Source organism: Ciconia boyciana, chromosome 3 (assembly GCF_034638445.1).
Source record: "Ciconia boyciana chromosome 3, ASM3463844v1, whole genome shotgun sequence".
Taxonomy (NCBI): Eukaryota; Metazoa; Chordata; class Aves; order Ciconiiformes; family Ciconiidae; genus Ciconia; species Ciconia boyciana.
Genome location: NC_132936.1, coordinates 66527239 through 66540078, shown reverse-complemented (window position 1 = coordinate 66540078; position 12840 = coordinate 66527239). Strand labels below are relative to the sequence as shown.

Sequence of the window (12840 nt, the reverse complement as noted above, 5' to 3'; positions counted from 1 at the left end):
AGTCATCATACTGTGTGATCAGAGATGAGCAACAGTTAGTGCTCAGGAATTGGGAACTGTGCAGCTGAGAGCAGAGGAGGGAGGAGCTACTTAGGTTAAGCAGTAATGTAAAATTGCATAGGAAGAGGAGACAGGTAAGTGGAATATCTCCTTTTTTTAAAAGAACCTCTCTTTATGCATCAAGAATTAAAAATGGTTCTTGTAGGTCCCCAGGCTGTCTTGCTGCTTCAGATTTTTTTTTATTTCCAGTTCTTCTTGCTGCTTTAGTACCATTACTGCTCGTAAGGTACCTTTCATGTGAGCACCTACTCTGCCAGAAGAACAGCAGTAGAGAGAATCTTGATGCAAGCAAAGAGCAGCTCTGCCTTGAGGCCTTCCAGCTATGACTTTTTACTTGGGATGATAGTAGTTGCTTTCTAAGTGAGTGTTCATCTGGCTGTCTGGATTTTCCTTTGGTGCTATTGAACATGTCATAAAGGAATATGCTTGCTTATTCTGTCCTCTTTTTGAGGGTATTTGGCAATAATTTGAGTTATAGTCGAGTAGGACAGTCTATGGCTCTAGATCTTTGGAGAAATGGCCCCTCTAAATCAGTATCTTGAACTTTTTTGTAGTTGTATGTAGGGTGCATCTGCCTCATCTTTGTGGATTGATTGGTGGTGGTTACCATGTACTACCAAATCAAGAAGGGTACCACTGACCTCTAGAGAGCTGTGGAGCTCTGCATAAGAGGCTCTGCAGGTAAGATTCATGTGTATGGCTTGTAACAGCTTTTGCAGGAGCTGTTAGCAAGACCGCAAGCTTTGATTGCAAATGGAAAAATCAAAGCTACCGCATTGGGAAGTGTCTTTGATAAGTGAGGCTAATTCACCATGAACATACTTGCTACCAGGAGCCATAGAAGATGCTGCAGACAACTTAAGGAATGGGTTGAAGTCAGGAATGACCTTAAAATATAACTGGTTCAAAAAGTACTACAGTAGGTGGAAATTCTGTGGGGGTTTTGTGTGTGCATGTGTGTAGTGTTCAACTTATTCACTTGTTAAGATATGTATTTATTATGTGCATCTGCCATAAATCAGAGTTTTAAATTTTCAGTGCTCTTTGTCTGCTGCTTTTCTATTAACAGTGAAAGCACGACTGCACATCTGCCAACCCTTACTTAGGGAGTGGACATCCTTGTAAAACGGATCCCCAAAGTACAGGGGCAGAATCATTCCTCTTAGGCTTAAAATACTGGGTCATTTTTTGACCAGCTAATTAACTTCTTTATTTCTGATGTGATTAATTCTGAAATATCATCTGATTGAAACATATGTATGTTTGAACCTGAAATGACCTGTGGAGTGGGAAAATTTAGTTCTAAGAATCTATAGAGAATTAATTGTCAGAGCTAATGAGTAGTTTTTTCTTCCTGTTGGTATTTTAGCAGTGTGCTTCTACTGTGGATACGTGCTGTATGAAAATCAAGGGCGGAGAAGTATTAGGAGAGGCTCAGACGGTAGGAGACTCTAAATAGTTCATTGCCAGAGAGCATGTGTTGCCTTGGAAGTCCTCCAATACTGTTGGTTGTATTTCTTTAAAGGCCTGTGTTCTGAAGCCAGGTTTGTGGCATTGACTGAGATCCATCTTCATGGAACAGTCAGTAAGACTTAAAAGGTTTAAGACCTTACTATTCGTTATGCAACAAAGTACAACAATGTCCCAAATATACCCTGTGCCTGGGAATTCTTAGTATCAACTAATTAAGTATATTTACTACTATGCTTCTTAAGTACCTAATAAGATGAATGTATGTATTAGAGGTAATATTATACTTGCTGTTCAGCACATGAACATTGCCTGCTTCAGACTTATTGAATTAAATGTAGCGGTTCTTGATATCCTTCATAAATGCATTTTGCAAATGATCTTCGGATAGGTTTAAGACTGTTTAAATGTTTGTCATATACTGCTAATAGTGCTGAAACAGAATTCAGAGCCATACTTGGACTGTTTCTTTTAGTGGCATTTCTTTTTGTCCTGTCTCCAGGGTTGTTTTTTTGTGTGTGCCACCATGTGCCAAGGTTTGTGGAGCCTTGCAGAGAACTAGGTCAGAGACTCGACTTGGTTAAAAATAACTCATCAAAAGAAGGATCTTTGTCAGTTCTCTGTCTTGCTCCTGCTATGCAGTGCTGTCAACAACTGTTGCATCTGAAAAGGCTACCTGTCAAGTGAGATTTTTCTGAAGAAAAGTTAAAAATTATTGATGAATAACTAATCAGTGTTGCTTTGTCCAGTTGATGGTAGGTGAGAGACTGTAGTTAGAAAAATGTGTCAGGCTGTGGTCTGCAATTAGTGAGACAGATTGAGATAAATGAAGTGACAGGAGTTGATCTATTGAACAGTGGCTGCAGAATAACAAGATTGGAAGGTAACAAATTGTGAGGAAAGAAATGTCTTCAATCTAGAAAAAAGCACAAAGGAGGTTTTCATAGGTCTTCGGTATGTAGTGATGGTCAGGGTTTTTTCTGCTACAATAGCAATGGTTAGGAAATGTTGGTTTTTTTTTTTTCAACTTCCCTTATACATCCCCAGATTACATCACACTGTAGAGATGTGGTTAATTTTTGTTGTAGCTGAGGTGAGTGGATTACATGACTTCAGCAGAGTACCTTTGTAGGACAGCATATTCTGATAACCAATTTGAGGCTGTATTCCAATAAACTTTTAATTTGGAAAACATCCTGTCATATCTGTTTAAGGTTGTGAAGAGATTTAGAATTCTCGTCAATGAATTGCTGTATAAAGGATACAGAAATAACATTGTTGACATGATAAAGTTTTTCATTTTAAACTGTGAATCAAAATCAATCTGTAATCATAGTTACATTTTTATTAAATAACCTAAAACTGAATGCAGGTTATTCTTTTTAATTTTTTAGTTTTTTTATCTGAAGTAAACTGTTAGCTTTTTTTAATGTATTGCTTGCTTTTCATTAAAAGGTTATTGTCAATATGCACAGTAAAACTCAAAAATCATGTACTAAATACTGAAACACAAGTATATTCATATGGTCTGGTTTAACTTAAGTTTGTATGAAATATTGTAAAATGAATGCAAGAACTTGTTTTGCACCTCTGGTCCATGGTTTATATGATATTGTTCCTGGTGATTATTTAATTTAAACATAACAGAAAACTTTCTTACTGTAAGGGTGATTGAACACTGGAAGAGGTTGCTCAGAGAGGTTGTAGAGTCTCCCTCCTTGGATATACTCAAAATCCAACTGGGCACAGTCCTAAGCAACCTGTTGTAGCTGAGCCTGCTTTGAGCAGGGGGAGTGGAGTGGATGATCTCCAGAAGACCTTTCCAAGCTCAACTGTTCTGTGATTCTACGTAGGGTTTTTTGTGTTTATTAATTAAAAAAAAAAAGTCTTACACCAACAATACAAACATGAAAATTCCTGCCAAGTCACAGTAGGACTACTAGAATACCTCAAATTAAGAATGTGTTAATAAAATCAGGACCAAAACATATATTCTGAATACCAGTTCTTTCTTGCTTCGTATCAATAAGTGATTTTTTTTTTTAATGGATAGATTTGTGTTAATGTCCTAGTTCAGATGAGGTGATACAAAAGGTCCTCCTTTGAGTTTGTTCACTCCCCCCTCCTGTCAGCATACATGATGTGTGTTGTAACTTCTAGCCTTCAAAAGTTGCCTTAAAGTCTTGCCTCTTACCACCCACTGGTATGGAACAGGAGGTACTTTAGTAACTCTCTCCAAGTAGATTAAATATTTTTCTTTACGATGTAGGTGGCATGCATGTTGCTTCATTTATTGTTTTACCATTGAAGTCATCCCTGCTTAAATACTGTTGTACTTTTGCATGAATAATGTTTACAGGTAATGAGCTTGATTTGCCTTGTAGAAGAACCTGGGTGTAGGGGGACTGTGATACTCTGGAAGACTCTTCCAGAGAGGTTTTCTGAGTTCTGGAAAGTGCGTTTCACAACATTTGATAGAGATGTGATTGGTTCCACTTCACCTGGAATTTTTAAAGGTTCTCAAGTCTTAAGTTGTTTTGGTTCACAAACCTTTCCAAGTTAAGGACCTCTTATTTGAAACCTATAAGAGTTCTAGAAGATACGTGTTTGAAATGGTGCCATTTGTCAGCATACTCCTTCCTATGCATGTCTGATCTGTGCCAACTCCTGATATTGTTGCTGCTGCTGTTACTTCTTTGCAGTATGATGACTGAGTGTGCAATTTCATAATCTACAGCTACTGCACTGAGGTTTTTTTCTTTTGTATCAACAGCTTCCAGCAATTCTGGAGCTTCACAGAGTTGTTGGCCTTAATTGGGTTAATTGCAGTAGTGTGACCTCAGGATCTTCATATCTAAGGAGATGAAAAAAGTAATGGAACATTTTGTCTTGAAGATGGCTCTGCATTGCTTTAAGAGTTTAAGGAAATTCCTTATCCTCTCTCTTCCTAAGAAGATGAAAGGCCTAAACATAAATCTCAGAGAACCAATCCCTTGATTATTTTTTAAATTATTGTTCCCCACCCCCCCACCCATCAGTATAGCTTATTACCTGTTGAATGTTTAAATCCTCATTCAAGGAGATTATAGGTAGGCTGTTTTGAATATGTTCAAGTATGCTGTCAGTCAGCAGAGGAGTCTCCACTAGATGTTTGCATTTAGTGATTTTACTCAACCTGCAGTCATGTTTCTGATTGGGTTATGTTCTGTGTTTGAAATAAAGGACTCCTTTAGCTAGCTGTGGGTGGATTTGGCAGCTACTTGTTCAGCAGCATAAGGGCATTCTTTTTTTGTTGGTGTGGTGTGGGGTTTTTTTGTATCCTTAGCTTTTTTCTTTTCTTGATGCATACATCTGGTGTATTTTCTACATTTATATCTATTTACTTTGAATCGATGCTTGTCTTTCCTTTCTAATACTTAGCTTAATTATTAATTCAGTTTCTAACTGAAGTGTTTTTCAATCTGGCAGTACTGACTAGCTCCAAACAAGATAATTTCTAGTCCGGCACTGACTTAGAAATTACCCAAAGCTATTACTGCCTAATGATTCCGTAGGCTCCAAATGCCTGTATCATTGCTTCCTTTTGTAAGAAGCTTTTCCAGAGTCTGCTTAGTTATTCATCTGTCAATGCTAGGCCACTGGATCCACAAGCTTTTTCTGTGTTAGGTGTAGTCAAGTACATGAAAGTTCATCAGTGTTCCAGGATACAGTGCTTTAAAAAAAGGAATTGCTCTTGCTGTCGCACTGGCTTCGATTGCTAGCTGTCTCTTGAATCCCCACTCTTTAGTTCTGCCAGTTATTTAAACTTGGTGTACTTATTTCTGGCATTAGGTTGGGTACAGGCAATTTATTTTGGGTGTTGATGCCTCGAAGTTTTAATTGTTTGAATTGTCACATGTCAATTTAGAGTCACTTCTTTCCTTGTGGCACTTTTTGTAGTCCAACTAACCTATTGAAACTATTGTATTCAACTGTACTGAATTATTTTCTTTTACTTAATGAGCTTTAGAAGATGCCCTGACTTCTGTCCAGACATCATGCTGCAGAAATACTATAATGGGAAAATACAAATAACACAAGTACTGTAGGACAATGTAGGAAGTGTAATGCAGACATAGCCAAGTGATGTAATGCAGCTAGCTTCTGTCCAGCAGGATTTGAGCTGCATGCACAGCCCTGGACCTACTGATCCTCTTGGGACTTCTTTGGGACTAAGTGTTTGTCAACTTCCCACACCTTCCTGTAACAGGTTTTACAATAGCTTATTTTCATGATGTCCTAGAATCCTGGTGCATGGTAAGGAAATACCCAAGCAGCTTTTTGTTGATCCATAGCTAGCTCAGATGTAGTTAACAAACCCATCCGTTTGATTGTATGGAGTTACCAAAGTCTATTTCCTGTTTCAGCAGTGCTGAAGCATACAGGCTAACTCCTCGTGGATCATGTGGTTCAGCTGCTGCTATGTGAAATGTAGTTGACTCTTTCAGTTGGAACATGCCTTCAAGCAGGGCTCCTCTGCCCTTCAGAACTCTGTCCTCTGAAAGCTGGGAAATCTTTCAGGACAGCTTTCTCTAAGCCCAGTAACAGTCCATCCCAGTAGTTAGGAAAATGAGCAGATATGTCAAGAGACCAGATTTGCCAAACAAGGAATTTATGACTGAGCTCTGGTGGGAAGGGTGAGGAGAGAAATTAGTGCCCATGGATGTAGATGAGGCTCAGATTCTCAGTGCCTTCTCTGCATTGATCTTCACAGACAAGGTCTCATGGGCCTTTGTGCCTGGAGATGGGATTGAAGGAGGAGAGAAGCTAGTAGTAGTACAAGAAGGTTGATGGATCTCTTGAGAAATAGCAAGTTCATGGGATTAGATGGGATGCTTCTGAAGGTGCTGAGAGAGCTAGCTAATGTCATTGCAAGTCAGCTTTCTTTGAATAGTTGTGGAGATCAGGTGTGGGCATCAATGACTGGAGAAAGACATGTTGCAGCCGTCTTCAGGAAGGGCAGGAAGGCTGATTTGGGGAACTGCAGACTGGTCAGCTGCACTGGTCCCTGAGAAATTGTGGAGCAAGTCTGCTTGGAAGCCTTTTCTAGGCATATGAAGGTGAAAACAGTAATTAGGGCTAGCAAGCATGGATTTACCAAGGGTACTTGTCAACCAGATTGTCTGCTGTGATGGAAAGACTTTAACTGTGGTTGAGGAGAGAAAAGCAGTGATGTCATGTACTTTGACTGCAACAAGGCTTTCACCATGGTGTACAAGAGAATCTTTGTCTCATTTGGAACATTACAGTCTAGATGAGACTGCTAGGTAGATAAAAAGACAGTCTGGATCATTGAGCTTGGAGAGTCTGATTTAGGACTTGTCGTGCTTAGTATCTTATCAGTGACCTGGCACAAGCAGGACTGCACCCTCAGCAAGTTTGCAGGTCTTCAGTGTGGAGGGGTGTGCAGTCACTATGTTTGAATACAAGGCTGCTGTCTGGAGGAACCAAAATTTCTCAAAATTCGTAACAAAAGACAAACCCAACTTTCTGTTCTATAGAAGACCAGGGGAAGAAAAGGGAATAAAATAACACCAATTCTTTGTTCTATTTCTTAAAAGAAACAGCATCTGTGGCATCAAGCTGAAGTTCTGCATTCTCCTTCAGTGCTGAAATCCACTCATATGTGTGGATACTTCTTTGTGTTCTGAATTAATGCTTTAGAGGTTTCAAGTTAGAGTTTTTAAAAGGTGAACTATAGCAAGCCTATATCAGAAAAGGCTGGAAGGTATCATTTGCAATTGCCTAGCTTTTTTACTTTTTATAAATTCTAACCTCATTATTGAAATTCTTCTGGGAGAAACTTGGTGGCAGATGATTTCTCTAACTTGGTCAGTAGCACACTGTTCAATTTTGTCTGAGAATTATTTGAAAATCTTTATTTTGTGTTTCTGGATTACATCTGACGATATAATACTAAAAATGTTGAATGCTATTCCTTTTCTGTCACAGTTACCAAAGACAGACAGACAATATAGCTGTTAATGGAATAGCTAGGGGTTTTTTTGGGGTGGGGTGTGTGTTTGGTTTCTCTTTTTTAAGAAAGTTGACCCCAAATACTCTCTCTTACTCTATCTCACATCAACTGTGTAGAACTTCTAAAGTCTAGGTGAAAGAAAAGGTGGATGATTGGGAAAAACTTAAGTTTTAGACTTGGTGCTTTTGCTGGTTGTGAGGAATCACATACTCTGAGTCATGTCACATAATATTTAGAGATTGTATATAGGAAGTTAAGAGCATTTAATGCAAGGCATGTTCCTCTTAAATGTTTGAAACTGCCTCTGTAGAGCAGTTCGTGTTTTAAGTTTGTATAAGAGTTTTAACAATGTGTTTTGTTTCAGATTATGGAGCTCTGTGGTGCAACAAGACTTGGCTATTTTGGAAGAAGTCAATTTTACATTGCTTTGAAACTTGTTGCTGTGGCCCAATCTGGTCTCCCTCTAAGAGTGGAAAGCTTAAATACAGGTAAATCACAGGACTGGGGGGGAATTTAGTCGCTAAGCAGAATTATTGTACTTGGCTCATGGATTCTTGTACAGTAGCCTTGTAAATTAGTGTGATATGTCTTTTTATACATGTTGCTAACTTAAAAAAAATTGCAGAGAGACTGTGAGGGAGTGTATTCTTATTATGCAATAAATATGAGGTGAAATACCTTGCTCTTATTGAATAAGTATTGTGTTCATCGTGGGGTAAATGAACTACTACTACTGACTATTGTGTAGGTACAAGTTCATTCTATAGATTACTAATGTGAGAACTTGTGTGCTCTATCCTCTGAATAAAGTACTAATAGGACTAATGTGAATTGGAAGGAAGAGAAGAATGCAACATTTGCAGGCTTTTGTAGTTGCTGAGTTAATGAAGCCTTGATTGCAACAAATGAAAGGTCATATTTTCTGAAGTCACATTCCTTCGCACTTGGCTTCACTGTTTTTCTCACTTCTTAGCGCAAATATGAAGATTAGTGGTTTAAGATTTTTTCTAGTGAAAAACCTGAAAGATATTTGAAGTGTCAGCCAAAACACCTGTTATCCTGCTTTTCAAAGGTCAGCTGTGATGTGGGTAGTGAAATAGGAACAGGAGAAAGACTCACTCTAGGAAGATGGTTCAGAACAGCAGAAGCAGCTTTGATAGGAGGCTCTACTGTAGCCTTCTGAGTGACATAAATGGATCCATGTCAATGTTGCTCTGTGAGATTAAAAGAGACTTACAAAGATGAAGTAGTGAGTTTTAAGCCACTGTAGCCCTTTGCAGCATAGTATACCACTCAAAACTTAGAGATATCTTTGGAGCACAGCTTTGCATTAAGGTGACTTCCCTGGTAGATTTTATGTCTGTAGAATACATGTTCCAATTAATTTATTAAATTAATTAAAAGAAGTGGTAATTAAAGCTAGTAATTAAAAGAAAGCTTGGGAGTTTTTTTGTGTCTAAAGGATAGAGATTAAACAGAGTAGTTAAGGAGACTGTTAAAAACAATCTGATAGGACTGAAGTATTTGACAGCTATAAAAAAGAAAAGAATCATCATGTATACTTTTACAGTTATGTTTATTGTAGACTCGTACAAACAGCATATACTGGTTTCACGGGTTTTTTGTAGCTTTTTGGAAAAGTGCGTAGTTTCAGTCAACATTTTGCTAGTATTCAAGTTCTTTTCTGCTTATCAGCCACCCTATGTTTATAAACCATTTCCCTAGTTTTTCTGATGAGTGTTCCCAAATCTAAACCTTCAGCAAGTTGTAGCAGAATGCCCTAGAATCAGAAAGTTGGAAAAGGGACCTTCGACTCTTAATAGCCAATAGAACTGGGACCTGATGATAACAATTGTAGGTTTTCTCATCAAATGCCCATTGAAGAAGGCAAAGGCTAAAATCTGTGTATGTAGGTTTTTCCAGGGTTTTTGTATGCTTGGTTTTATTTTAATGCAAGTTACCTTAACTGGAAGGAGCTTTTCTATTTAAAAAAAAAAAAAGGAAGACATTTGAAAGAAGGAATTGAAATGAAGGTACAGAATTAATTCCAAAATATAAAATATGTTGCTGTAAAATTAGCAGCCATTGGAACTTTTATAATGGAATACATTTCCTTGATTCATGACAATACTAGAAATACTTGTAATGGTTTCTGGACTTCTAGGAATAATTTTCTGTAACTGGTTCCAAACCTACTAAATACAAGAAGTACAATTGACAGAACATTTATTTTTACCCTGACTGTTTTTAGCTTTGGTTGTCTGTTGCCTTGGTTGCAGTGGTTCCAGTCCTGTCTATGAAGTTCCTGCTCCTAGGATGATTCAAGTGTTGTTGTAGCAGCTACTAAACAGCTAAAATACAGCAGGCTGAAGACTCATAAAATGATTCTGAGCTTGGGTTACCTTCCTTTGAAAACTGGGGTTCAGCAGCCTGGCCAGCTGGGTTCTGCCCACAGTCCATCTCCAAGAGGTCTTGAAGAGGAACTGTTAGAGCCATCCCAAACTAAACCGTATACTCTTTCTCTCTTCAAAGTAAAACATTTAAAATTAGTTAAAGCTTATATTTTAGGACATCTACTTTTTAGCTCTGCATTCTATGCATGTTTTATTCAATGATTGTCTTAATGTTATTCACTCTTTTATCTTGGTATTTTCTCTCCCCTCCTCGTTTCTTTTGCTCTTTGATTCGCTGTGTGTCTCAAGTAGACAGGAAGGTTGCTTTATGTGAGTTGCTGAGTGGAGACTACAGTCAAATTCTGACTACTAAGTCCATCTAACACAAGTGTCATCCAGTTGATTCTTAGTAACTAAGTGCTTTTTTGATTACTCAGGTGTGCAGTTTAGTAAAAATACTGGCTTTAGTTGTTATACTATAAGCCTCTAAATCTGTTGTTCCTTTGTTGTCTCAGAAAATTTTCCTTCCAGGAAGCTAAAAATTGAGAAATTAATAAGCAGTGTCTATTTCAAAGTAATGTTTATTTTCTAAGTATGGAATACAGTTTTTGGTGGAAGAAAATGTTAACAAGGATGTGGGCATTAAAGTACAGACAACTTTCTAATTTATTCAATATCAAGATGTAATTCCATTCATAACAGCTACTGCATTTATAATTGGGGGATTTCTGAATGGTAACAAATGTCGTAGTGTTAAAATGAGTTTTTTCTGCTGTTATGGGGAAAAGACAGAAAGGAGAGAGGTAAAAATGGCAGATTTCAATTGGCTATGTAGAAACTTAGTACAGCAAAACAAACCTATATTTACTTAGTCTTGTTTTTAAAGAATACAATAGAGTATTTTGTGTTCCTTCTGAGCCCTCTCTATTAGTTTGTGAAATAGTGCTAGATATCTCACACCAAAGCCTCATGTTGGAGCAACCAATTGCATAGACTTCCCCTGTGTCAGTTGATGTTCTAGTGGTCTGTACTATCCCCTGTTTTGCAAGCATACAAATTTTCATTTGCGTGCAATGACTTTTTCACTTTTTGGCTGGCTGTAGTTCACTGTTTAGCTACATGAGTAACTTTCCTAGTGCAACATGGGGTACAATGCTAATGTGAAAATGGGCATCTAGGAATGAGGAAGGTATCAGGAATTGCTTTAACAGTGTTTCCACGTGATGTGTAACCACAAATTTAGCAAAGAGGCTGTGTTGCATGCTCCTTCCCTGTGATGAAAGCTGTTTGGCACATTGAGTCGTGCTTAGTGACAGAGGCGTAAATCAAGAATTTATATTCTTACTGGAGTGTTGTTCTTTAGTACTGGATGGATACATAAAGTTGTCTATAATTGTTGAATACTATGGATTCAAATTACACTCTTCAAATACAAATCAGTTTAATGTTTATAACAAACATAAAACTGTTTTAAGTAATTGATTCTATGCAATTTCATCTCATATTTTAATACAGTTGTTAGTACCACTGACTCATTTTCAATACCAAAAGTAATCGATGTAAGCGGTCAACAAGAGAAATTAAATTTGAGCCATGCTTGTAAATTTGGTTTGTGTTGGAAAAATAATTTCCAAGCAAGCTGTACAGAAAATTTGCAATTTATTTTTATTCACAGTGGACCAGTAAGAAAGTTGTGGTTGGGATTCAGAAAAATAGTAGAAATCTTGCAGAGAAAAACTGAAGACTTATATAGCCTAATTTTTACATCAGACTACTCTGAACTGTGGTACATAAAGCTAAGGACCTCTTAGTATTTTGTAGAAACTTTGCTTTATAGATGTTTGTAACAAAGTGAGGTGATACTGGAAAGTTCCCAGTTGTATCCCAGTAAAACAGCTAATTTAGCTTCTATTGTAGAAAGGTGTACACAGATGTGTTTAAGCAATAGTTGCAGTTTTTGCAATAAGATTAGCTTATATTATCTGTTGTAAATATAAACATGACATCAGCTCACTAAAAGATGATGTTGAATATACTGCAGTATTTTAGCATTTGTTCTGCTAATGAACCATTCTGTATGAAGACTCTAATTTTATATATGTGCTAGAAATGATAGATAAATTTTTAAAATCACACTTCAACAATTGAATGTTGGCAAAACTAAGAAAAAATTAGCTAAATCCAGATTATCTGATTGTTACTGCATTTAATGCAGAGTTGTAGTGCAAAACTGTTATGGAGCTATGCGAAGTCCTCTTTGTATACCAAAACCAGAACTTGGCTAGCAGAATTGTCAAGTATAATGCAGAAAGGGTATTTGCTTTTTTCTAACTGGCAGATGTTGGCTTGACTGTAGCGGCAGTCTTGGTGTTTAAGTAATTGAGGCACGTGTGAAATTTTAACTACAAATCTAAATTTTAACTACAGCATCATGCTTCTGTATAGTAAGTGGCCTGCTTTCTCTTTTTAACAGTAAAGGACCTCCCTCTTCCCAGATTCGTGGTGTCAAAGAATGAACAAGAATCAAGACACACAGCCTTGTATTCTTCAGATGCTGATAACCCAGCTTCATATTCAGGTGTGATTCCTCCTCCACCTGGCAGGATACAAGTCAAAAAAGGCTCTGTGAGCCATGATGCAGTTCAGCAACGTACATCAACTGATCAACAGGTAAATTAACTTAAAAGGTTAAATGTGACTCTCAACCACTACTTTGCTGCATAGGTGTCATTTTTATAGGGCCTCTAAGCTTTGTTGCTTTCAATATAGTTTCTTTTTTTAAAAAAATCATACTGGTATGTATTATACAAGGCCACATATGCTTCTGAAATACTTGCATGTAGGAGACACTTTTTTAAGAAGTCTTTATAATCTGTGTTTAAAACATTGGTGGTAATGGAC

At 37.4% G+C, this 12840-nt stretch overlaps 1 protein-coding gene across 11 annotated transcripts in view; it reads left to right on the top strand.

The window, feature by feature from the left end:
* REPS1 (RALBP1 associated Eps domain containing 1) overlaps positions 1-12840 on the top strand; it is a 70896-nt gene that overhangs the window by 9537 nt on the left and 48519 nt on the right. For all 11 annotated transcript variants that reach the window (XM_072855967.1, XM_072855963.1, XM_072855966.1 and 8 more), the window contains exons 2-3: positions 7911-8034; positions 12413-12609. In XM_072855967.1, the coding sequence (XP_072712068.1) occupies positions 7911-8034; positions 12413-12609 (321 nt within the window). The remainder of the gene's footprint in view (positions 1-7910; positions 8035-12412; positions 12610-12840) is intronic.